We start from the raw sequence: 26,463 nt of genomic DNA on the forward strand, positions 1-26,463 counted from the left end.
GCAACAAGGAACACGTGTATGGATTACCAAACAGCAAGACAATATTTTTAGTTCTCTCCATCTACAAATTTGATATATTTACCTGGGATTTGTGAAACATCTGCAAATTAATAGCTTTAACTTCTTCCAACTGTTGGCGAAGAGCAACCAAAGTGTCTTGTTTTTCATGAGTATCTTTTTCCAGTAGTTTCATGGCAATTTCCATTTCTGTTTTCATTCCAATCTGCAGCTCCAACTCTTTCTCTAATTCCTTAGAAGGAGATTTCCTAATTATTGCTATATAGGGCATGAATCACGTGTAAGAAATTTCTAATGTGCTAAACCTACATAAAACTTGTCTGTGTATTATGTCCAAGGAATAACGTTGAGTTATTTTATATGTAATGAGACAAACAGCCCAAATAACACAATATGAGTAAGTTAGTAAGAATGGTAAGAAGGAAAGCAGCACACAGTATATTCTCAGCATTCTGCTACTTTATTTTATTTGCAGTCCTGCTCTAGACAGTAGAACTGAATGTTTAAGTCAGCCTTCTCCATTCTGGGTATTTCTTTCCAGGTAGGGACTGGCTACAGGAGCTGAAAGTCTGAAATGAAGCAAAGGGCTCTTAATCCAGCCAGACCATAACTGCTGAGAAAATGCTCCACCTGAGAGGTGACTGCTATAAGTCACAACAATGCATGACCACAAAGAAAAAAAAGACAGTTGCTTTTTTGCATTGATAATTTTAAAAAACATTAAAAATATAGTATTCATTGTAATAGTCTAGCAAATGAGAGGAGGACTTCATTCTTAACTTTCCATGAGCTCTGTGTTTTGTTTTCTTTATGGACTGTTGGTGTCCATCTGTTTGAGCTATTCTGAGAAAGATGCTTGAAAATCCACTGTGGAGCAAGGAGCCTGGATTCAAGCAATCTACAGCATTTTCTGTATTACATGCTTATAATGTTACAGCACTAACAAAGACGAAAAACCATAAATCTTTCATTTCACCCTCCGCCATGTGGTATCCTCACCATCCTAATTTTTTTTTCCTCTTTCAACTGCTTCCAGACATCACTGTACATTTCATCCAGACCTTGGCGTGACTGTTTATAGGTATCCAGTTCTATTTTTGTATCCTGTATTGTTACCTACATGAAACATTAGGAAAAGTTGTTTTTGAAGTTTGCTTGCAATTTGGTTATGGGACATAAGAATAAATAGCAATATTATTGTAATATAAAATAATTTCCTGTGATTGCACACAATTGATCTTACCTCTAATCAGATGGTCAATATGAAAATAAATTCTCAAAAATAAATATTAGTACTGAGGTTTTTAAATGTCCAGTGCTTTTGAAGATACTTCACCCCATTTTTAAAAAACATTTGCAGCCTACATCTGAACAGACATGGTTTCATTATATTGTACACTATGGTACTAAATTTTATTTTTTTTAAATGTGTATTATATGAGAAACAAATTTTAAACAGAAGGAACATGTTCAATACCAATAAGTTGCATACAAACATGGTTAGCATTCAAATTAAAAATTGTTTTATAATACTGAAGCTAATTGTTCAGAGGACAGCCTATTTCCCATATTCTTGAACTGGATGTCTAACCTCTACACTCTTTTCACTCCGCTCACGAATTAATTCATTTTGATGTTTTAACTGTTGCTGTTCTTCCTGAAGTGAACCAATCCGATCCGTTGCTGCTGCAAGCTGGTTAAAGAAAAAAGTAAGACTATCATGATTAAACACAGACAAGTGTGCAGCACCTGAATGAGATTTAAACATACCATTCAGAATATTGTTAGAAATAAATCTTAGTACGGTATGTTTCATAATACAGCTAAGTAAAAAATACTAGTCACTGCTAATCTTTAAAATATTGATTACAGGGCTATTTAATGTGGAGAGTTACACATTTGCCTCTCACCTTGAAACACCAGTTTGAATTCTGGCATAGATCATAGATGAGCTGCATTGTTTTATCATAGATAGCTTTGGGATGTACAAGGTTGGGACTATTAGGCGTTTTGTCAATATAATTGTCTTTAGGATGCTCAGAAATGAAATATAAAGGCACACTGAAGGTTAGACCCAACATGCTTTGAGTGGATGACTGTGGTGTCAAGAAGGGACATCTCCAGCAGGGGTAGAGGCTGGACTTTGCAGAATGCTGTGAGAAGTGTGAAATCACAGTCGCAGATTATTTTAAATGATCTGTATAGGTGGAGTACTGTAGTAGGATGGGCATCCTATTCTTATTTGCAAATTTTTTTTTTTGCTTGGAAGCTGAAATGTGACTCCTCCTTACAACTTTCTTCCTATTCACTTTCATTTTTTGCTTTAGTCTTTCTTCTCTCTTTTAAATGGGAAATGAAAGCACATGCTGGGGATAGATGTACATCCTGCTGACATAATTAAGGAGGCAAACATTTTAAGGAGAAAGTGGGATGAGGTATTTAATGCCTCCTCATTATTGGGCAAGTTTGGATTTGTTTTGTTTAGAAAAAAAACCACTTTTTATAAAAAGACTTGATCAGACAAATAAGTCTGCAGACATCTTGAAATCACTGGTATAACAAGGAGTCTTCTGCCAACATCACCTCTAACAACCAAAACCTTCTAGGTCTTTATACCATATTTATCACCATTGTATTGTATGTGGGAAAGCTTTGAGAGTGTTCTGACTCAAGCCAGTCCTATTAGTTCCCACATTTCACAAGCATGAAACTCACTCCAGATTTGGGGTGAAATCCTGGCCCAACTGAAACAAACAACAAAACTCCCCTTTCCTTTTTAGGGATGTAACAATTAATTAAACTTCCTCAGTTGACTGTATAACACATTTGTATTTTAAAAAGGTAAAATTAGCCACAAACCTCTTCCTGGAGTTTTGAATTGGTCTTTTCTAAACAATCTATCTTGCTCTGGAGATCACCAACTGTGCAACTGTGGCAAAAGATTCACATTTGGTTTTAGATAAAAAGAATGACATGTTCAGCTTTTATTAATCCTCACAGTTATATTTTTGTAACAGTCTCCTATAAACAGCAACTAGAAGGTGGAAAGGCAAAATTTTGAGCTGGTATACATCCCCTAGGTGAGCCAACTACTTCTTTTACAGGGTGTGGGGGAGGGAAAACAGAAAATGTATCATCTTTACTTACTTGCAAAGACACACATTTGGAAAAATCAATAGTCTCCTACAATTAGCATACTGTCTTCATTTCTGAGGCCCCCTTCTGAGCTGTGTGCTCTGAGTTATGGTGGCCTTGAATGCTCTGCTGCAGATCTACCTCAGTTCCAGCTCCTTTATGTATCTAGAGCTGTGAAAAGGTGCCAGAACATGGCCCAGGATTTGGGTCTGAGTTTGTAAAGAATCATAAAAGCCCCACAAAACCTAAGTTATTTTCCAAGTCAAAGAGTGCCCTTTCTGCTATTTTAAATATTTAAGACCTCTTATGCCTTACATTAGTACATTGTTTTATTTGCTTTGGTACTTTTCTAGTTCAGAGCCTATACAAATGGCACCACATACAATATTATGGCAAAATCCAAATTATCTGGTAATACAAGATCAACACCATTAAAGAGCTAAATAAAACTAGTACTATGCAACTTAGTAACTGTGACTACAGTCACAAATGTATCCATAGTAATCAGTAGATAATGGAATACCAAGCGGAAAGAGTACACTCTGACTAGACCAATATTGATATAAGGGTAATCTCATTATCTAAAGAGGGATTACTTCAAATTGCAACAGAAAACAAATAAATTAACTTTTACTTCTGTTGGAGATCTCCAGTGGGACCCAGTGATGTTCATCACCCCAGTGGAAGAGGTTATGTACCCAGAAAAAGAATTTAGGGCTATCCTCTGTGGAGCCGATCCAGCAAAGCACTCAAAAGCAGACTAGCTTTAAAAGCATGAGTAGTACCATTCAGTTTTCTCCCATAGACTTCCTGGATCAAGGACTATTGCCCTGCCTGAAACTAAGTCTCTGATAACAACTATTTATCAGAGTTCAACTGCTGATAGAATCCCAAGGTTAGTTTGTAATCCTTGGTTTAGTCAGAAAAGTTTAATACTTCTCAGCTGATTCTGAAGAGCTGCAAAGTGCCATAGCTAAAATGCAGAGAAATGACTGGATTTCCTCTCCAGCCTAGCCATGGAGGATAGTTCACATTCCTACAAGCACTCTCATTTATCGTACAATTTATTTCTAACAATATTATTAGATTCCTTTCGCAAAAGAAAGTCAGTTGCCCTTTTAGATTGGGCTAAGATCTTTAAGTTTGGTGTGGTCTGTTTATGCAAGTCTTTCAGGAAAGAGTCAACATACTGGCTAAGAGACTTGAATATAATCTGAAACATTATTTAGATTAATTCCATTTTAGGAATGATTGACATCAATGCTTATTTTGCTTAGTCACTGAAGTTGTTTAATCCACGTCCTGTGTTGTTTATGAAGACTAAGTACTGATGTCGGTGTGGTTGGATCAGACAAGAATTTAAGTTTTGTTTAAACAAGTGTAAGCTAGTCATGCTAAAAAAACCAAAACAAACATTTGAAGCAAGAGGCACAGTTACAAAACAAACTATTGAAAGATTCCTTTAGTGTTTAGTCAAGGTTAAAATAAGGGGAAAAATGTATTAAACATTCTAATAAAATTATAAATAAAAACATACATATGTAAACATTAAACAAATTGCAGATTATAGATTTTTAACAGGGTAAGCAAATATGCTTGAAAAAAGGCAAAAAAAAAATAAGTACACCAACCTCTTTTTTCTAGTTAATGTTTTAAAAACACATACAGTCATCCAAGAACTCTCACACTGGATGCAAAATGAAGTTTAATTTTAGGAGGAGTCTTGACAGCATAATGATTAGTACTTCTCTAGGACTTTCCACCAAAATTACATTTGTTACACAAATCCAGTCTTGGATGCTTCCTTATGCATTTTAATTTAAAATCAGTGCTAAGATTATAATGAGTGCTATGATATATTTAGAAATAGAACATGATAAATAATTTTGAATCCACACTTTTACAGTAGTTATATTTTCTGGACACAAAATTTTAGGCAATACTTAGTTTTTTTTTGTACAAGTGATCAAACTGAACAAGGTTCCTTTTCTTAAAATTACACACCAGTAACTTGAAAACTTCCTAAAATCAAAGAGGACTATATTTCTGAACTAAGTGTGCATTCATATTTTGAATGTTAACTCTTCCTCTAAGAAGGATGAAAAGGTAAGATATGATCTAAAACATACCATAATCTCAAAATTGGAAGCTAAAGGCAAAGGCATTCTGCAAAAAAATTCTGATTTTTATTAAAACATTACTACTATTTGCAGGAAATTCTATCAACTGTAAGATAATTTTGATTTTCTTACACAGAGGAAGGAAAAGATTAAAGGTCGTAAACTCACCACACGGAGTTGTGAACTATGTTCACTGCTTTTATAAGCCAATAGTACCACCTCCTCACAGGCAAAATATTTTGTTTAACAAACAGACTTCAACTTATACTACACAATTATTTTCCCAGGAAATATTCTCTCAAGCCTCCTAGGCCAATTTATATTGCTTTTATTTTGAGACTAGGGAGTGTTAACTACAAAGCTGAAAGAGACTTGCTCTGATGTTTAAATATCCAAAGCAGAAGAAGGAAAAAAAAAAAAAAAGATTATGCAACTGATAAAAATTAGTTTCCTTTGGAAATCCACATATTGTGAAAAGAATCATCATTTAGTGTATGAATTTGTGAGCAAATTGTACACAAAGTTACAGGCAGGGCACAGAGAAAAGTCAGTGGAAAAATAAAATCAGGATGAATGTTTGCGCATTCAAACAGACAAATCTTACCTTAGATGACGGTTAAGTTCTTCCACATAATGCTTCTGGTCAAGCACAGCAGTGATCCCAGCATCTCTAATTTTTAAACATTAAGAAATTTAAAAGGGTGTATTCATTTTGAAGTGTTAATCTGTACTAGACATGGGATCACCATGCCCATCCCACATTGTTGAATAAGAGAAGTGTCAAGTTGACTACCTACGTACCAGACTTTAAAATTACTTTGTCAATGCACTTAAGATAAACAATGTCATACTCCTTATGAAAGACAGAAGTTTGAAGAGGCAAAGTAGCAGCACTATAAGCAAAAAAACATGAGCAAGGATGAAGGAAGAGGGGAAATAAAAAAAGAATAAAACCCGCACAAGGACATGGAAAGAATAGAATGCCACCAGAAACTTTAAAAAAGGATAGGAGTTAGTTACCAAACACATATACAGATCAAGTGAGGATGCTCTACAGGGCAAACTTAGAGATGCTGATGCTAAAAGGGTCCCCTGTGACAATGAGAGATTTCAGTTAACCTGACATACTGGAGTAAAGTCAGAAAAGTAAACAAACGGGTAGGGTATCTAAGTGTGTAATAGATGATGCTGTTCTAATTTAAACTGTAAGGGACAAGGAGGCAAACTTCAATTTAATCTTAGGAAATATTAAGGGAAGTAAAAAAATAGATAATATTTTGGGCATAGCAGCCAACTGCATTTGATATGTCTAAGGGGCAAAAGGGAAAACAAATGAAGCACTCATTCTAAAGATGCAAAGTCAGAGCAGCTGTTAAATGACACTGTCAACTTAAAATCTAGCCAGTTTCAATAAAGTGGCTACGGACGCAGCACCTACTCCGAGTCCACCTAGACCATTTTTATGGTTTTACATTGACCTTTTTCTCTTTGTAAATGTGTCTCCTCTGTTCGCCTGTTTAAAAAGACCCATGCAGAGCAGGGGAAAATGACAATACAAGGCAAAGTAAACAACCTACAAACGTAGACAGATATTTTTTCCAACACTATTTTAATTACAATAATTATGGTGCTGCTTTACCATGAATTAAGTGGTAGAAATGTTCAGAAAGAAGTATCTTTTATTGGACCAACAAGCTTTAAAGCTCCACAGAATTCTTCTTGAGGTCTGTGGAGCTCGAAAGCTTGTCTTCTTCACCAAAAAAAGTTGGTCCAATAAAATGTATTCTCTCTCCAACCTTGTCTCTTTCATAACCTGGAACCAACATGGCTACAGTAACACTATAACAAAGTAGTAGACAGCTTCCTTTATACCCACTTCACCCACCCACCCACACCAGTGGAAACCACACACTATGTATCCACCCTGTGAAAAGAGTCACCGACGCAATCTGATGTTCCCTTTTAAAGGAATTTAATGCACTGAACCCCTGCAAACTCAGATCATGCTTGCTTAAGGGACCATGAGGGCCCAAGCTCAGGACATGAACTCTGATCCAGTTAGAGATGTCTCCAAGGGAGTACAACATTTGACAGTTTAATATTCTGAGTTTTCTATAAAAAGAGTAATTAAGATCGTATGATGATGAACTTACTGTTTGCTATCATCACTGTTCTGTATATCCTTAAGGTATAAGGAAAAATCAATCACTCCAACCTGATGAAAACAAGTTACGCATTGTAACAATGCAAGTTAGTCTTTCAAGCAGTAGTTGCTACCATTATCTAAGTTTTATTTACTTTTTACCCATTTAACGTTTAAGTTTAGAAATACAATTCTATCCCCTGAAGCAAAAGAAGTTTGCCTTTTTATTTAAAAAAAAGATAAAAATGAAAACTGAACAAAATCCATTGGATATAATTAATCTATCCTTGTCTACACTAGGAAATTGAATATTGCTGACAATTATTTTCAGTAATGATTCCCTTGAATAGGTACTGAAAAAGTATTTAAGTGTTGTATAGACAGGGCAACAGTTTCCAGTAGTGATTCAGAAAGCATGACAAACTGATATATGGCAGTCAGCAAGTCTTAATCACGCTTTCTGAAATTGTGCTGAGAAAGGTTTGTCCATTCTGCACTAGCACTTAAATAATTTTCCAATATACATTTGGTACCATCTTCAATCAGAGATAAGTTTTCTAGTGTATGCTGTGTGTTTTGCGAATTTCAATATTGTACTCTGTAATAGAATTTATTTCCAATGAACTTAATTCTTGACTTCTCTGTAATAATTCCATACAGGTCTTGGTCAGACGAAGTTTTATCAGAGTTTTTAATTTTTATTGCATCACCAACCTATACTATAGCATCACTAACCCAACTATAATTAGCATTCAGCTGGGATTTACATAAGGTCATACTAAACTTTAACAAACTTCCCTTTGGCCTGAAAGCAGGACATGAACTCAACCTGAGAGTAATTTTTTTTTTTAAACTAAATATCAAATTGGATTCATTTGCTGGCTGTAAATAAAACAAATCAAACTACTGGAACTTCTATTAAAGGCAACACAGGGACAATAGGTACAGTGCTGTCATTAAAAATGCCAGACTTCTTTTCACAAAAGCATATATTTAAATAATGTGTTCCATTTCTCATAAAAAGTCTTCAGATGTCTGCTTGTGACATAATGCTTCAGACAGCATTAACCGCGTAGCGAACCATGTTTGTAAATTACAGCCCCAATTCACAGTACTTATATATGTGAATAAGTGTAATGAGACCTAAGCACATGCTGAAGTGCTTTGCTGAGTCGGAGCCTTTTGAGGTTAGTTTTCTATTTTAAAGCCTAGTTTTTACCTGGGAATCCAAATCTTCTCCTTTCAAGCAAAGGTTCGCATCAAGAACATTCAGTCCAACCAGCAAACCTACAATCACTGCTCCTTCCTCCTCCATCATCAATGCATCAGGTTCATAAAATTCACTAAAAAAAATAATTTAGAGGAAATTCTCACACATCATGATTTCAACATCAGCAATAGCAGAAGTTCCATTTAACGAAAATATTTATATAAAGTGGTATGGTAGCTCTAGATGAAGAGTAGAATGTATATGGATCCTCGCCTTATCACATACTGTAATACAAGAACAAGAGTAGACTTCGAAACCAAGAGGCAACAAATGCAGAACCCCAACAGAAAATATTTGTTTGCTAAGCATACAGTCAACTTGTGAAATTCACTGCCATTGTTGCTAGATTTTTTTTTTTTAAATTTAAATTTAGATTCACAACCACTAGCATCTGTAGCAATGTAAGGTTTTGTATGAACATAATCACAGAATGGCATTCAAGGGCTCGAGAGGTACCAAGCCTTTATCTAAATCAAAGATAACAGAAAATTACAATCGCTGTTTAAAGAAAGATTGTCCTTGATAAAGATTATGCAAAATAAACATCTCCAACTCTCAACTGTCCATTGTATTTAGAATAAGATTTTGTATGTATTGTTTCAGTAGTACTTGGAGATTAAAAGAGCACTGGCAATAAGTAACTAATTTAATCAATTTAGACTAAATCATATTAGGGGATGTTGTATGTCATACGTGGTTTGCTGAACAACAAACATTTCCAATAGTATTCCAAGGTTTTAAAGCAACAACTACATTGTATGATCTCAAAGCTCATTGTACGGGTTCCATACTACTTTAGAAAGTAGAAAAAGTCCACAGAACTGTGTGTTCTCTGTCAGATCAGACAGGATTCTGAAGAACTATAATGGCATCCTCTTACAAATAATCAGCCGTTTTACATTCTCCCCAAGTTTTGAATGGCAACCTTCCCTGCTATTTCAAGTCACTGGCTCACATAATTTATTCATTCCATGAATTTATATGCATATTTTATTTAGTTATTCAAACTTGATAGGTCCAGCAAAGTTGAAAAAGAATGCTCAATTGATTAATAAACTACATGCAATTTTTCCTCATTTACATTCAGAGAACGCTGTCCAGCACTTTCAAAAATTAAACTATAACCTCATCCATTGTCTTTACTTCCTGAGAAACCTAAAAATGAAAGGAACAAAGGATATTTATCTCAAAACCAACATGCACAGATGTTTCTCTTTTCTATATATAAATGGTATATCATCAAAGTAATACAAATTGGGTGTATGGTTACCTTAATAAAGGTTTGTGGTCCAATAGTACTTTCAAGTAATCTGCCAGTTTCTTTTGCATGAGTGCAAGATAAAGCCAAGCTCTTCCTCTTCCTACTGCTGTCCTAGGATACAATACAGATGCAAACCATTATCAAAATTACAATAAATCAAGATTTTAAAAGCAATTTTTAAAGTATTTCTGTAATTCAACATTAATAAATACACATTCCCTAAAAATAATGATGATACCAAGTTGGAGGTAGTATTTTATTAAAATGAGCGCAAAAACCCATGAAGAAAATTAAGTGAGAATAAAAGTGTTTTTACATCTATGAGAAATTATTAAACAAATCACGTATTTAAGTGAATGGGAAGCACTTGGTCAAATTTGGCCCAAATCAAACATAAGTTTTTATTATGTGTTAGACCAGTGTTTCCCAAACTTGGGACACCGCTTGTTCACGGAAAGCCCCTGGTGGGCTGGGCCAGGCCAGGCCGGTTTCTTTACCTGCCGCGTCCGCAGGTTCGGCTGATCGCGGCTCCCACTGGCTGTGGTTTGCCGCCGCAGGCCAATGGGGGCTGCGGGAAGCAGCAGTCAGCCCATCCCTCGGCTCGCATCGCTTCCCGCAGCCCCCATTGGCCCGCGGCGGCGAACCACAGCCAGTGGGAGCCGCGATCAGCCGAACCTGCGGACGCGGCAGGTAAACAAACCGGCCCGGCCCAGCCCGCCAGGGGTTTTCCCTGAACAAGCAGCGTTCCAAGTTTGGGAAACACTGTCTTAGACTAAAAGAAAAGTTCCTATCATTATTAATTCCAATGAAAAATCTTTTAAATACAAATATTCTTCTGTAACGTTTGTAACGTAACCATTGCAGCATTCTGCTAGTGCTCAAGAATTTGGAAGTGAACCTAGTCTATTTACATCACCCAAAAACAAAGCAGAAAGCAGACAAATGACACTAAAAATGATTTAAAAATTCTCTCATTTTGAATAGTTTAAAGGTTAGGACTTTTTAAATGTATTTTTGCACCGGTAAGGAATTTTTAATATACTTTTTTAGCCTGACAGGTTCTTTTGAAGGTTGAGGTGAGGATACAGAAGTGTTGAAAACGGATGTAATGAAAGGCATGTAGAGCTTTGTGCTGCATTTATACACTATGTCCTCTGGCTCAGAGAATGAGATCTCCTCAACTGAGAGAGAAAGAGACTATAAGTTATTATATTACCCCAGTCTTCAACTCACTTCAACTCTGGCAGATTTTTAACACTAGTTGCTATATCTGATGCTTCTGGACAAAGTTTCTCCACCAGCTCCAGAGGACCAAAAAATGACTTATTCTGTCCAATAAAACTCTTCTTGGCTAAAAGGGAAGAAATACAGTGGTGTTAAAAAGCAAGAAAATGACAAACGTCCTCCTTCAACTCCACAATCACAAATGGTATAAAAAGAAGAGACCCTTAAAATGTACTCCATCTTACAGGCTCTCAGTATGTACACTAAGTTCATTGCTCAGTCAGGAGATGACAGAGACCCGATTGAGAGCATATAAGAATTTAAACAGATAATGTAGTTGATCCTAGCTGTACCCCAATATTTCTCCACAGATTTTTTTTTTAAATATTAACATTTTACATTGTAATATTATCTCAAACCACACTAAGGCAAATCTGAATGGATTTCTATTGCCTTTCAACATTCCTATGATTTCAGCAAAACTCGTTTAAGAATGAACTATGGTGCTCACCTTTTAGCCCATGCTTTAGACAGTGTTCCATCACCACAAAGAACTGTTGCAAAGGAGGAAAGTCAGAATCCAGAGTCCTACCCAGGCTCAGGGCTGATTGGATCAAGACTTTGATACTGAGCTTCATCATATTCATCAAGTTTGAACGCTCTTCCATTGTGTGGCATTTAACAGCTAAAAAGTTTTAGGAGAAAAAAACCCAATTAAAGCCTACAGGCTTGTTTGTCTTTAAGATAACATTGAGAAAGATAGTGCCCAGGTATAGTTTTCAACTCTCAGCCTCCCAAGGCCTGAATGTGTAACACTGTATTTTTAAATATGTTAGACATAAAACATAAGGCACAGCAGAAAGAAAATCTATTCATAGGAAGAATACTGACTGACCGACCGACCAGAGGTTAATTTAGGTGCCATGTGTGGAGTATTATGTGATTTCAGATTCAAGAATCAACATATCAGATTCAAATTTACAATAAAATTTACAATAAAAAATGTTGACTGTGAAATGACTGAGAAGTAGCTCTAACAAGAAACACTTTGTAATGAGGTACAGTTATGAGGTATATGGGTAACAACCAGACTGAAGGGTGCTTCCGTCACTGTCTAGATTCAGGCTGACTCCATGGTACACTAGACTGTACTTTGATTCCCAAGGCCCTAAGCTATTGCAACAAGCCACACATGCTGAAACTCCATCCTAACTCCTTCACTAAGAGAGTGGGGAACATTGTTACATAATAACTTCATCCTATATCAGAGGGGTAGCCTGTTAGTCTGTATCCACAAAAACAATGAGGAGTTCGGTGGCACCTTAAAGGCTAACAGATTTATTTAGGCATAAGCTTTTGTGGGTAAAAAACCCACTTCTTCAGATGCAACTTCATCCTATTCCCATTCCTCCATCAGAGGGGTAGTTAGAGCTGGCTGTAAACACAAGCAAACAACTTGTGGCCCTGAATGTCTAATGACAAGATCTTGCAGTGGGTCTGAAGAGAAACCCCATGCCCTAGGTAACCCTGTGGTACGGCTCCTTGGGTTCCCACAATTAATACCCATCTTGCAAACTTCGGAGAGAAACAGCCAAGTGAAATAACTGGCACTCTGCCTAACTTGAAGGGGTCCCCTCCACAGCCTCCTGTTCCCTCTGCTCCACAACCCAATTGCCTCTTGTCCTTCCCAATGGGGATTCTCTCCAGGGCCTTCTGCCCCCTAGCACTATTCCCCTCAGGAGGGACCATCATTACATCCCTGCCCCCAACACTATCCTCCCCCAATAGAGCCCCCATGGTCCCCTGCCCCCAACGTTATTCCCCCAACTGGGACCCCCATATCTCCTGCTCCCCAGCACTCTGCCCCCTTTGGGAGCTCTCCCATTACCTCCTGTTTGCCTACCCCTGTGGCCTCCTGTCCCCACAACCCCTAAGCAGACTGAGGTCACAGGAATGGCCCCAGGCCGAGACCCCACAGACCATCCCCACCGACCTCTCACCCTCTCCAGCGCTGCCAGGCACCCAGCTCCCCCGCCGCTCCTAATACAGGCCACTGATTGGGCGACGGAGGCCCATCATTAACGTCCCATCCAAGCCAATCAGGGTGCAAGGGCCACAAACGCCGCTTCCAATTGGCTGCACGTTCAGACAGACCCCTCGCACGTTCCCATTGGGTGCGAGAGCCTTCGCTACCTGCCCACCTCGATCCTCATTGGCTCAAAAGAGAGGAACGAAGGAGCTGAGAGACTGAATATAAGAAACCGCCCAAAGGAGGGCTCGTGCCGGGGACTCTCGCGAGTTAGCATAGAGAGAACGAGAGAGGCGGGAGGAGACAGCCGCCATCTTAGACGGGGCTGCTGGTACGTGTGAAGGAGGCCTGCCCCTCCCCTCCATCCCAGTAAGCCACTGTCAATCTAGGTCACACGACCGTATCACAGCTCGACCTGGAGCGACAAAACCTCCCGCTGCGCTCCCCGGTTCCAGTGCGGGGGGACGCTAAAAAACCCGCATCCCTCCATTAACTCCCCCTCATGCGGTCGGTGGGTGGGAGGACGCTGCCTACCCCCACTAGCCCTTGACTCACTGTCGGGGGGGCTGCCTACCCCATCTCTCCCATTAGTGCTCCCTCTCTTATGTGTGTGTGGGATGCTGCCTACCCCTGTACTAGCCCTTCCTTATCCAGTGCGTGAGTGGGGGCGCTGCCTACTCCTATCTCTCCTAATAGTCCCCCTCCTGATCCCAATGGGGGTGCTGCCTACACCCCCATTAAGTCCCCTCCCACACCTGATTCATGTGGGAGCGGTACCTACCTGCCACATCCCGACTTCCAGCAGTGACACCTCATTCCCAGGAGCGTGCAGCTGCCTATCTGCCGCAGTCTCCTTCCTTCATTCCCCAGCCTGCAACACCCTTGCTCTTGACAGCGTGGACAAAACAACCTCACATGTGGTACTTCGTGATAACAGACATCACAGTGGTGAGGAGGATTATTGTTTATGCCACATCTAAAATGCTCAGAGCAAATCTAAAAATAGGAAATCCATTTAAGGCATCAACAACCAGATCCACCTCAGCTCACAGGAGCAGCTCTTATTACCATTGAAATAATACTACGCACATGCCGATGAATCACAACACTCCTTCCCAACAGGCAGCACAATGCATGCATCAAATTCCTCAAAATCACACACTCAAATGCACATGCTAAACTCTTATGTCAGATATTTTTAGGTAACAGATTTCAGATATATACGATTAATCTTGCTGAGATTGCAGGTAAACTTGTGTGTGGTTTTTAGGAATCGGATGCATACATAGTGTCTGGCTGAACAATAGAAGTGAAAAAAAAGTTGACTGTGGAGCTGAGGAATTAATGGCTTTGTTTAGGTGTTATGTTTCAGCAGTAATGTATTTATATTGAAGTTGTTGGAATGATTTCCTAGATCTGAGTTTTTATTAAAAGGAAATATACTTTTGCAACTGTAACTTTAAGACCTGGTCTACATCTAAAGTTGCATTCGTTTAGCTAAAAGTGTAATTTTAAATGGATTTAGGTAAGGCGGTGCAACTTTGTGCATAGGCACTTTTAAATAGATTTAAACCTGACATATTGACTAAGTTGCACCTGTAACTTAATGCAAGTTAAACAAATAAGTCACTTTTCAACTGATATAAAAGTGTCTGTGTTGGGCTTTGCATCAATTTAACTAAATTGTTTTAAACGTTATTTAAGTTAAGCCAGTGCAGCTTCTGTGTTTAGAAAAGCCTCCAGTTAATATTTGTGTGGCTGTATATACACATGATAAAAATTATATTTAAAGGAACATGAAGGTTGTAAAGTCAAGCATTCAAGGGCTAGGAAATGCCAGAAATACAGTTGCCTGTGCAACCATAAGTTGACCCTCTTGTGCATATGCATTGTGATACAGTCCAGTTATATTACATGATCACACCTGTTGTTTCCATAGGAGTCCTGCCTTATTCAGTGCACAGGACAGATGGTGCTCACTGAATGAGCAGCTATTCAATATTTTGTTTTAGCCTCATTGTGTGGTCCTGTGCCTTGTTTACTGCACACTATTCAAACTCTGCTGTGAATACAGAATTCGTTTTCTCACAGGCATTCTATAATACTCATCAGTATAGTATTGGCAGGGCCAAATTAATGCATAGGCAAACTAGGCCCAGATTCATGGGGGAGCCCAAAATGGGGTCAAATTTGCAACCTTGCATACAAGGTCAAAGTGCCACTCAGGGCAGGTCTTTACTACAGCACGGATCCACGCTCTGAGATCGATCCACTGACGGTCGATTTAGTGGGTCTAGTAAAGACATGCCAAATTGACTGCAGATCGCTCCACAGTCGACCCCTGTACTCTACCCCCCCCCCCCCGACGAGAAGAGTAAGGTAAGTTGATGGGAGAAAATCTCCCGTCGAACCCCTGCAATAACTCGACCTAAGGTATGTCGACTCCAGCTAGGTTATTCACGTAGCTGGAGTTGCATAGCGTAGGTTGACTTACTGCGGTAGTGTAGACAGCCTCAGGTTTGGCCCAGCTGCCTCTCCATCGTGATGGAGGGGGCAGCTGGGCCAAATTTGAGTGAGTGGTGTTGGGACCCTATTCCCCAGGTTGCAATGCTACTCACTCAAATTGGGCCTGGCTGCTCCACCGTCATGGTGAGCAGTGCCCCAAGAAGCTGGAGGATAAGCAGATGGTCTGGTAGATCCACAGCATTGCCAGCCTGGCCATGGTGAGTGTACTGTACAGCTGTTTGTTGTTGTTCATGTTATAAGGTAAGGACCCAGAAGTGCATGTTTGCCTATAGCCCAGTAATGGGTTAATCTGATCCTGGGTATCAGAGTGCTTCACAGACAAGGAATAGTCAGTTGCACATTTACGAAATGGGAAATGATTGCCTAGAAGGAGTACTGCAGAAAGAGATCTGGGGGTCATAGTGGATCACAATCACAAGCTAAATATTAGTCAACAGTGTTACACTCTTGCAAAAAAAGCAGAGATGTATTAGCAGGAGTGTTCTAAGCAAGACATGATAAGTAATTCTTCTGCTCTACTCTGCGCTGATTAGGCCTCAACTGGAGTATTGTGTCCAGTTCTGGGTGCCACATTTCAGGAAGGATGTGGACAAATTGGAGAAAAGCAAGAGAAGAGCAACAAAAATGTTTAAAGGTCTAGAAAAAATGACCTGTGAGGGAAGATTGAAAAAAATTGGGATTATTTTGTCTGGAGGAAAGACGACTGAGAGGAGACACATAATTTTTCAAGTACATAAAAGGTTGTTACAAGGAGGAGGAAGAAAAATTGTTCTCCTTAACTTCTGAGGATAGGACAAGAAGCAATGGACTTAAATTGCAGCAAAGGGCAGTTTAAGTTGGACATTAGGGAAAAACTTCATACTGTCAGGGTAGTTAAGCACTGGAATAAATTGCCTAGGGAGGTTATGGAATCTCCATCACTGCAGATTTTTAAAAGCAGGTTAGACCTGTCAGGGATGGTCTAGATCAGTGCTACTGCACCGGTCCACGAGCCATCGGCTGCCGGTCTGCGTGCACACTGGGGAAAAAAATTGCCAGTCCCCCACATCAGATAGTGTTATCTAGACCAGTGCTTCTCAAGCTGAGTCCTGCCATGAGTGCAGGGGACTGGACTAGATGACCACTTGGTCTCTTCAGTCCTATGATTCTCTGATTCACGAATTTATATTCAAAACGCTTCTGTGAAGTGAGGTGGTATTATCACCCTCATTTCACAAATGGGGAGCTGAGACCAAGAAAGAGTCCACTAATTTCAGGGCCCAATTTGAGATGCCCGATTTTTTTAGAGTACTTAGCGAATGGTAACATTTTATATGTTCAAACACAGCTCCCATTGACGTCAGTTGCAGCTGTGAGTGCTCTGCACTTCTGCAGATCAGATCCCAGCATCTCAAGTTGGAAACCAAGAAAAAGAGGGACACAATTAGTGACCACCTCTGAAAGAAATCTGATTGAAATGACTTGCCCAGCATCGCATAGGAACTCCATGGCAGAGGCAGGAATAGAATCCAGTTATTCAGGGCAACTTTCAATTGCCTTAACAATGAAAGCATCATTTTTCTTCTTGCAATCCCTTCCTCATTCACTGCATACTGTGCAGCTTCTGCAACAAATGAGGCAGGGGACCTACAGACGAGTCTCCTTCACTGCACACAACGCTGATTCTTCCCCAGAGCAGGTTCAGGCTGTGCACTGAACAAGGCATGGATCCTGCTAAGCCAGTCAATCTCCCTGCTCTCTCTCTCCTCCTCCCCCCCGCCACCCAAAAGTCTGGTTCTTGTTCCCTTTGCATTAGATTCAGGCAGCTTCCTCCTCCTCTGCCTGGGTGTCAACATGAGGGCATTGAGAGCACAGGAGAAAGTCTCATGGTGGCTCTCCATATTTGTATCTGGCGTCACAGTAGCCATGAGGAGTGATTGGAGGGAAAATTCTGATCAGACCTGCTGGCTTGGCTGTAGCATACTCTCTGCAGATAGAATCTTTGGAGAATTTATCCGCCAAACTCTTACAAGTCTTTGACCATGTGTGAATTGTGATTTTTCAAAGGCTTGTAATTAATCAAGTTTGGGCAGTTTTTCAGGGGGACAGCAAAAAGTATATCCCTGACACCAGAATAAGGGTCAGATTTCAAGGCCTTGCGCCCATGGATGGGAATGCTAGGGCTTCGCAGAGATTTGTAATTTTTTTTTTTAAACCATGGACTATAAGCCCCTGTTTTTTCCCTGATCATGTTCTCCAAAATGGATGAACCATTTTCACTTAAGTTCCTCCAAAATGTTTCAGCCTGAAGCAGAGACCTGGCGTGGGAAATTTCAACCCAAATGATTAAAGTTTGGCAAAGTTACAAGCAATTGAAAACAGAGTCTTATAATGGGAAGTGTTGGGCAACCTTAACTATAGGCAGTGCTACCAGCCCCATCTGTAATATTTAGAGTGCCAGTTTGTATAGCGCTGTAACAGAGAGAATGTACCAAAATAAACAGGAACCTGCTTGGAGTGACTAACAGAAGTTGGCCCAATAAAAGATAACTACCTCATCCAGCCTTCTCTCAAACTGAAAACACACAGGATAGCACGATTGGGTTATAGCCAGAATGGAGCATAGAATAATTTACATACACTACACATTTTTAGAGGTACTTATGAATTAATAGTTCTCGTTTTGTTTGAAGTTTTAAACTTGAGCTGTTTGAGTTACACTGGATAAGGAAAAAAAAATCCAACATAAAGGTATCCCATCCCCTTGTTTAGCATAACAAAAGCAGCCAGAACAGATTTTGCTTCAGTCTTTTATAGTCTGACTTTGGGTTTAGTCAAAATGAAAAGTTTCTGATCAAAATATTTTTAAAAGTTTGGAATGACTGAGAAAGAGGGAGTTTAAGATGAAAGTACATTCCCTCACAACAATGTAATGAAACAAATAACCCACCTTGGGACTGGGTCTGTTGCTGTACAGTTATCAAATGTTAGTTACACTGGAGTTGAGTAACATACCAGTAAACTTCTCTTTTTAGGACTTTATAAATAAGCCCAAATACACGTTGCAAGAGAAAATTTGACAATATTGTTCTTTGCACTTCTGAAGTATCAAAATATCTAGTCTATTGCCTCCTGCCCCTTCTGATCTATCTATAAATGGCCCTGGAAACATTAACAGATGGCCAAATTCAGAACTGGTATAAGTGAGAAACTCCACTGGCCGAAGGTCACTGGAGGACAAACCTAAATGCTTAGTAGTTACTACAGTAAATTAATTACTGTACTTTCTATTTATTTGCATGTTCTAAATATCATCAGGATGGCGTAAAAAAGCAGACTGTTTGCCTCACATCATGACAATGGAATTCACTTGGCTCATTGTGTGAGGTAAGTAATTTGATGCAACTACAAAATACCCAGTTTACTAAACAAACCAATAGATATCAAAATACATAATTTACACAATTTAAGATCTACAATAGGACATTTTTTAAAAAAGAAACAAACTAGATTAAAATAAGAGTTAATTACCAAAGAATCCCACAAAAGGAAGGAGTCATAGAATTTGAGGTCAGAAGGGACTATCAGATCATCTTGTCTAATCTGTATATCACAGGCCACCAACACCCAAAATTAGACTGAAGTATTTACAGCTCACAGGAAACTAATCTATTATGTGCCACAGGGAAACACTAGGAGGGACTGAGGTGTACCAATGCCCGGGGCCTCTGCAAAGGCAGGGAACTGATTCAGATATACCCAGTTGATCCTGGCAAGTAGCCCACACCCCATGCAGCAGATGAAGGCAACCCCCCCCTCCCCCACAAGGTCACTTCTCAAAGAAGGAAATCAGATTAGTTGTGGCACTGTCTACTTTTGGTAAAATCATGTTGTATAACATACATGAATTTAATTACTCTTTCCTTCACAATTTGTTCTAAAACCTTGCGTACTACTGAGATCAGATTAACCTGTCTGTAATTGCCTGGATCACTTCCCGCCCCAATTTCTTAAATATACATATGGCTTTAGCTATTTTACAATCATATGGTACTATCCCCGAATAGACAGAATTATTAAAAATCCTTGTTATCTGATTAGCAATCTCCTACACCAATTCTTTCAGTATTTTAGGTGCATTCAGCTCTATTTTTTTCTTCAGCCTCAGATGTGGTAATATTTCTATACACTTTCTATATCCCAGTCCAACCCTGGGGTTTTACAACAGACCCTAACACTATCCCAACAGAACCTCTTTCATGATCCTTCTCTAATGATTTTGACCAAAATAGATTCAGTTTTGTTCACACTATCACTTAGTAGTTCTTTATAGTTTACCAGATCATTGATGTACAAAGCTACCCCACCACCTTTACCTTTATTTCTGACTCTCCTAAACAGCATATATCCTTCAGTACTTTTACTTCAATCATGAGTGCTATTTCACAATGTTTCTGTAGTCCTTATAATGTCTGGTTTGACCTTCTGCATCAGTAATTCCAGTTCCTCCATTTTATTGGCAAGACTTATAGCACTCATGTACAAGGATATGAGTTTTCTTCAGACCTCACCCAGTTTTCCAGCTGAAAATGCAGTGACATTTAAAAATGTCACATCTTTGTATATTGCCAAATTAATCATGGGTACTTGCTCTTCATGCAGCAAATCTGTGAAGATCTCAAATGTGTGTGGCTGAATTTACAGGAGTTGTAGGGCTGCCACACTTTAATAGTATGGAGGCATCCCTTTAATTTCATTACAGTGCTCTCTAGTAGTGGCATATACAATTTTAATAACTACACAAACATACAGCAATTCACTAAATATGCATGGGATCATATACATGCATCAAAGGAATATATTTTATAGCTTTGATTGGTTTTGTTTATTTACAATCCTTTGTGCCTCTCAGAGGCTCTCCAAGTGCTTTACTAAGGTATGTATGTATTATCACTATTATACAGATGGGGAAACTGAGGCATGGGGAGGTTAGAGGGACATTCAACTTTCAGTGTTGTCTGTTATTTTTGCAAGTAAAATCTGATTATTATTGAAAAACTAGAGGAAAATTCTAGTCTGTTTTTCAGTTTACTGTGCACTGTTTCCCCTGTATAGTCAGTTCCCTCTGTGCACACTGAAAGGGAAGGGAAGATATTTAAAAAAAGCTAAATGTGATTGTAAAGCTATAACATAGGGGCAGCTGTACTGCCTGAAATCACTTAACTCATATTTTGAAAATGATTAGATTTCAAGTTGATGTTTCTAAGTGACTTTTCCAGGGTTATGAAGGAATTCAGTCAGGAACACACTATACTATGTGTGTTTGGAGGTTGTGCATGTCCAGATTTGGGAGCAGAGGAAATCATAATATATGGCTCTCCCCTTCCCACTGGGAAAATTGCTCTGCCACCTCTGCAGCACCATTCACTTCCCTTCTCCTCCACTATACCTTGTGAAGGGCGCTCCACATAGGGTGGGAAAGGCTGGAATGGTGGTGGTGGTTAAAATGGGGGCAGGAATGCATATCCTCTCCCGTCTGGCCCGTGGAAATTCAGAAAAATTTACAATACAGCCTGGGGATTTATTCTTTTTGCCATAGAGCTCCCATCTCAGTGGGGAAATCCCCCTTGTGGGCTGGGAGGGTAGGGTAGGTTTCAAAGGCTGCTTCATTGCAGCCACACTGCCAGGAACCAAAAGGGGTGTAGAAGAGGCAAGAGCTGCTGCAGGAACATGCAACTGCCACTGAAATGGCCTTAGTCTTCTGTGGTCTCCCCTCCAGGAACTACAAGTGTTCTAGCCAGGCCATGCACCCTATACTACATGGGTTGGAGTGAGAGGGGCAAACTCACACCAAGCTCCTCCCAGTGGAATGATGCGGGGGTGGGGGGGAGGGGAATTCCTTTTCCTTCTCTTGGAGGGTGCAATCTGAGTCCAGGTCTAGTGGCTTGACATTATGATATACTGAGATTTATTTGCTGATTAGAAGTAGACATTCAATTATTAGTTTTCCACATGCAAATCACTCCTGTATTATATCTTCATGGACACACACACACACACACACACAGCATTGAGAAAAGGCGTACTTCTGGCACCTTAGAGACTAACAAATTTATTTGAGCATAAGCTTTCGTGAGCTACAGCACTGAGTATCTTGTTGCTGCTACACAGAAACTATTATTCTTATTCTTACTATTCTTTTTTTGTAGAATCTTCATTAGGCACCTATTAAAGTATGAGAAATGCCTTTGTTGTAAGACTCCCAGCTCCTGATCTTTGTGGAAGTAGTTAATATATAACATGAAATCGAACTACTTCAGAATATTTTGATCAGACCCAATAACTTTTGCACTGTTCATTCCAGATTTCTCTCTCTCCTTGTCCCTCCTCCCATGTTTCCTCTTCTGCTTTTCTCTTCCTTTTCCCTTGTTTCCTTTTCTAGCAATCCTTTCCTGTCTGGTTGTTTGTCAATAAAATGTTTGCCTTTAGGTGGGACCTGAACTGTGCTATGTCAGCTCACCTGGGGATAGAGGTTTCGGTAAGTACAATAGACCACGACATGCAATGATAGGGTAACTTCAGAATCTGATACCTCAATATAGAACTCCCGCATAAAAGAGGGGCCAGCCCCATTAGAGGATGTAGACAGAGTCTTCATGTCCTGTCTTTCTCCCCCATGCCTGGCACTATTTAGTCTCCTTCAAGTTGATGTTCCATTTAGTCTGCAATGGTGGAAGGCTTTTATCTGGCATTTTTTTGGGAAGACTTACAAGAAACACTTCAGCTAATGTATGCAGCAATACACACTACATAGAAGGTGACATCCTAACCCTGCTGAAATCAATGGCAAAACTCCCATAGATTCAGTGGGGCCAGGATTACACTAATTAAGCAGATTTAAGCTCCTAAAAGGACATCCATAAGTGTTAGCTAATAAAATTATTTATCATGTAGAAAAAGATTCTTGAGAAACTGAATAGTTTAATATCTTGTTATTCAATATTAGAACTCTGTTGCACAATTGCTTCCTGATGTTTCATTACTATGTGTGTGTCAGAGAGACTGTGAAAGTCATATGACTAGTAAACAATATATAGTTTCCTTGTCCCAGTCAGCCCACCTATAAATAAATAAAGAGACCATTCTAGATACTGATGCAGTCATGCTACATCTAAGCTGAACTTTTCTGGGAAATAAAAGTGTAATGCACAAAAATTAAAAGCTAGCCTCCCCAAAATATCAAAAAGTTATACTTTCCCTGATAATGTAAAAGTTTGCTGAGATTTGTTCTCTGGATTCATAAGTACTTTGTAGAAATCATTACAGTATCCAGAGGAGATAGTTTTTTAATAAATGCAAAATAATAATAATGTATCTGACACTAAAACATGCCACTTGCAGGCTATAACTAACTTATTTGTACAGGGTACAAGAAAGTTTACTGAATAAACATAACCATACTTGTTTTTGCTGTGTTGTCATTGCTGACTGGTTTGGGTACGAGTCCTGCCAAAGCTGCAGACTTCAGAGTGTTGCCATAGCTCACTGCTAAGTTTTCTGAAGCTTTCTTGGCCAGTGAAAAGATGGGAGCAGACCATCCTGATTCTTCAACAGTTTTCTCTTTCCCTTCATTTTTGAGCTCAGTTATATTAGGAATCAGGTTTCTGTCAATGATTTCAAAATCCTCTTTCCGTTCCACAGCAGATGCATTGCAACTCTCTCCTTCAGCCATCTTTAAAATGTCATATGACACTAGTCATGAGCAATCGAGTTAAGCAGAAACTCTCTGCCCCGTCTTCCAACTTGTAGTTGGTAGGAGTTATATGAAATAAAAGGTGTGCTCTGAGTGATTGTACAACCACCACTTGCATGAGCAAACGTGTCAGATACCGAAACCCCTGTGATTGTGGACATTTTGCCTTGCATGCTTCAAATTATACACACAGCTATATATTTTCTGGTTACTGATTAATTACAACAAGCGATATCCCTTTAGGTATTGTGCAGTGAATGTCCTTTTGTATGATTTCCAATTGTTATTTGTAGCAATCTGAAAAAACAAATGAATCCTCTGCATTTCTACACAATATTTTAAGTTAGCATTTTGCCAGAGTATATGAAAGTCAGATTTTGCATAATTTACAAACACATACAACCTTTTGAGACTGGATTGTCCTGCCTAAAACTGGACCATCATAACCTGGAGAAGAGGGTTGATAGAGATTTATTATAAAGTTTTTGAAAGTGAAGTATGCTCCCCTGCACCATCTACACTACAAAAATAGCCATATTTAAGCAGAGTTGGGAAACATGGCTGCAGCTTAGACACATTACGACATGCCTGGGTGGACAAAAAGGATATGTTACAATCATGTTGGGGAATCAGCCAATCTGCTCTTGGTTAGAAAAATGTAACCTTACCAGGTATCTATAGATTAACATAGGGTGCCTTAACATGGCTGTAACATGCAGGTTTCTGTCCAGCAACTATATAACAGTTGCGACTACAGCTTGTTTAAACTTGTATTAAGCATGGTTGGCTCACCTGTTTCTAAACTGGCTATTTTTGTTGGCTAGACCTAGGAAATATTTTGTTTGGTGGAGGCTAAGAGGACAAGGAGGTAATTTGGGACATCTTGTTACCAACAAACTTGGTAGCAGAAGAAACATCTTTAGACTACAAGTCCCTCATCTTTTGTTTATCTATGTATAGTTTCTACTCTCAAATATTTTTATTTGATTGCAGTACAGAGGTGCTGTACAGAGTTACAGAAGTTCCCTTGAGAGAATGTATGTACAGCATACTTAATAGATAACTTTAGACAAGACTGATAACAGTGGGGGAAAGGAAAGAAGCTGGTCATCATGCCCTGCTGTGAAGGAGAGTGTCTTTTTGAGCTGGTTAACTTCTGTAAATTAGAAAGTTTGAGGTCAGACTGAGGCTCCTTTGTCCCAGGGAAATCTGTTAAAGGGATCTGAGGGGAGAAGCCTGAGTTTCTGTTCACTGACCCTGTGTGTGGCATGCTAGGGTGGATGGTCTGTGGTATTGGTGAAACAATGTATCTTCTCCCTCTAGGGCTCAACCCCTGCACAGGTGCTTCCAAGAGTGGGGAGTATGGTGCCATGGTGGTGGATGAACCTCGCCTTTCATACAGAAGAGGGAGAGAGATATGTATGTAGATGTGGGGAACACAGTCTGGCCCCAAATCTGTATCTTCCTAACATTTTGTATTTAAACTACTGTTCTAGTCTCAAGTATCCTCAGGCAGTGTAAAATTCCACAGTTAACTTATTGTCCACAAAACAGAGGGCAACTTTTAAGTGCCTGCGAAGGATAGTAGAACCTCTGAAGGCTGAAATCTCTTATTCACTCAGGATTTATTCAAACAGAATATAGGCTTTAACTGCTCAGCAGCAGAGCTACAACCATATGTTTATATACAACCAGCTTTCATCCAGACCACACCACACGATCCATTGTCTACAGCCAAGCTCTACGATACAACCACATTTGTCTCTATCTGAGGGGTTGGAGCAAACACCTACAAGATCTCTATCAAGCATTCCTTACAACTACAGTACCCACCTGCTGAAGTGAAGAAACAGGTTGACAGAGCCAGAAGAGTACCCAGAAGTTACCAACTACAGGACAGGCCCAGCAAAGAAAATAACAGAACGCCACTAGCCATCACCTTCAGCCCCCAACTAAAACCTCTCCAACGCATCATCAAGGATCTACAACCTATCCTGAAGGACGACCCATCACTCTTGCAGATCTTGGGAGACAGGCCAGTCCTTGCTTACAGACAGCCCCCCAACCTGAAGCAAATACTCACCAGCAACCACACACCACACAACAGAACCACTAACCCAGGAACCTATCCTTGCAACAAAGCCCGTTGCCAACTGTGTCCACATATCTGTTCAGGGGACACCATCATAGGGCCTAATCACATCAGCCACACTATCAGAGGCTTGTTCATCTGCACATCAACCAATGTGATATATGCCATCATGTGCCAGCAGTGCCCCTCTGCCATGTACATTGGCGAAACTGGACAGTCTCTATGTAAAAGAATAAATGGACACAAATCAGACGTCAAGAATTATAACATCCAAAAACCAGTCGGAGAACACTTCAATCTCTTTGGTCATTCGATTACAGACCTAAAAGTCGCATTATTACAACAAAAAAACTTCAAAACCGACTCCAACAAGAGACTGCTGAATTGGAATTAATTTGCAAACTGGACACCATTAAATTAGGCTTGAATAAAGACTGGGAGTGGATGGGTCATTACACAAAGTAAAACTATTTCCCCATGTTTATTCCCCTCCCCCCCACTGTTCCTCAGACATTCTTGTCAACTGCTGGAAATGGCCCACCTTGATTATCACTACAAAAGGTTTTCTCCCCTGCCCCCCCCCCCCCACCGCTCTCCTGCTGGTAATAGCTCACCTTTCCTGATCACTCTCCTTACAGTGTGTATGGTAACAGCCATTATTTCATGTTCTCTGTGTATATAAATCTGTATTTTCCACTGAATGCATCCGATGCAGTGTGCTGTAGCTCACGAAAGCTTATGCTCAAATAAATGTTAGTCTCTAAGGTGCCACAAGTCCTCCTTTTCTTTTTGCGGATACAGACTAACATGGCTGCTACTCTAAAACCATATGTTTTGCACTCCATCTAGTGGGATGAAATGGTATTTGACACAATGCCTATTTGTTTGTTTTTTTTATGGAAACTAGAACAAA

The 26,463-nt window shown here is 39.6% G+C and overlaps 1 protein-coding gene across 5 annotated transcripts in view; it reads right to left on the minus strand.

Annotated features, from left to right (window-relative positions):
- RUFY1 (RUN and FYVE domain containing 1) overlaps positions 1-23,469 on the minus strand; it is a 31,844-nt gene extending 8,375 nt beyond the window's left edge. For 2 of the 5 annotated variants that reach the window (XM_074960339.1, XM_074960340.1), the window contains exons 1-11: positions 23,167-23,469; positions 11,683-11,856; positions 11,181-11,298; positions 9,957-10,058; positions 8,636-8,759; positions 7,427-7,488; positions 5,878-5,943; positions 2,878-2,947; positions 1,610-1,711; positions 1,018-1,134; positions 83-250 (exon numbers count right to left, since the gene is read on the minus strand). In XM_074960339.1, the coding sequence (XP_074816440.1) occupies positions 83-250; positions 1,018-1,134; positions 1,610-1,711; positions 2,878-2,947; positions 5,878-5,943; positions 7,427-7,488; positions 8,636-8,759; positions 9,957-10,058; positions 11,181-11,298; positions 11,683-11,856; positions 23,167-23,437 (1,374 nt within the window). In that variant the 5' untranslated portion in view covers positions 23,438-23,469. Of the gene's footprint in view, positions 1-82; positions 251-1,017; positions 1,135-1,609; positions 1,712-2,877; positions 2,948-5,877; positions 5,944-7,426; positions 7,489-8,635; positions 8,760-9,956; positions 10,059-11,180; positions 11,299-11,682; positions 11,857-13,164; positions 13,307-13,981; positions 14,239-23,166 lie in introns of those variants that run through there. The other 3 variants (XM_074960342.1, XM_074960341.1, XM_074960343.1) reach the window with 3 other exon arrangements.
- Between the last annotated feature and the right edge of the window lie 2,994 nt (positions 23,470-26,463).

Source organism: Natator depressus, chromosome 8 (assembly GCF_965152275.1).
Source record: "Natator depressus isolate rNatDep1 chromosome 8, rNatDep2.hap1, whole genome shotgun sequence".
Taxonomy (NCBI): Eukaryota; Metazoa; Chordata; order Testudines; family Cheloniidae; genus Natator; species Natator depressus.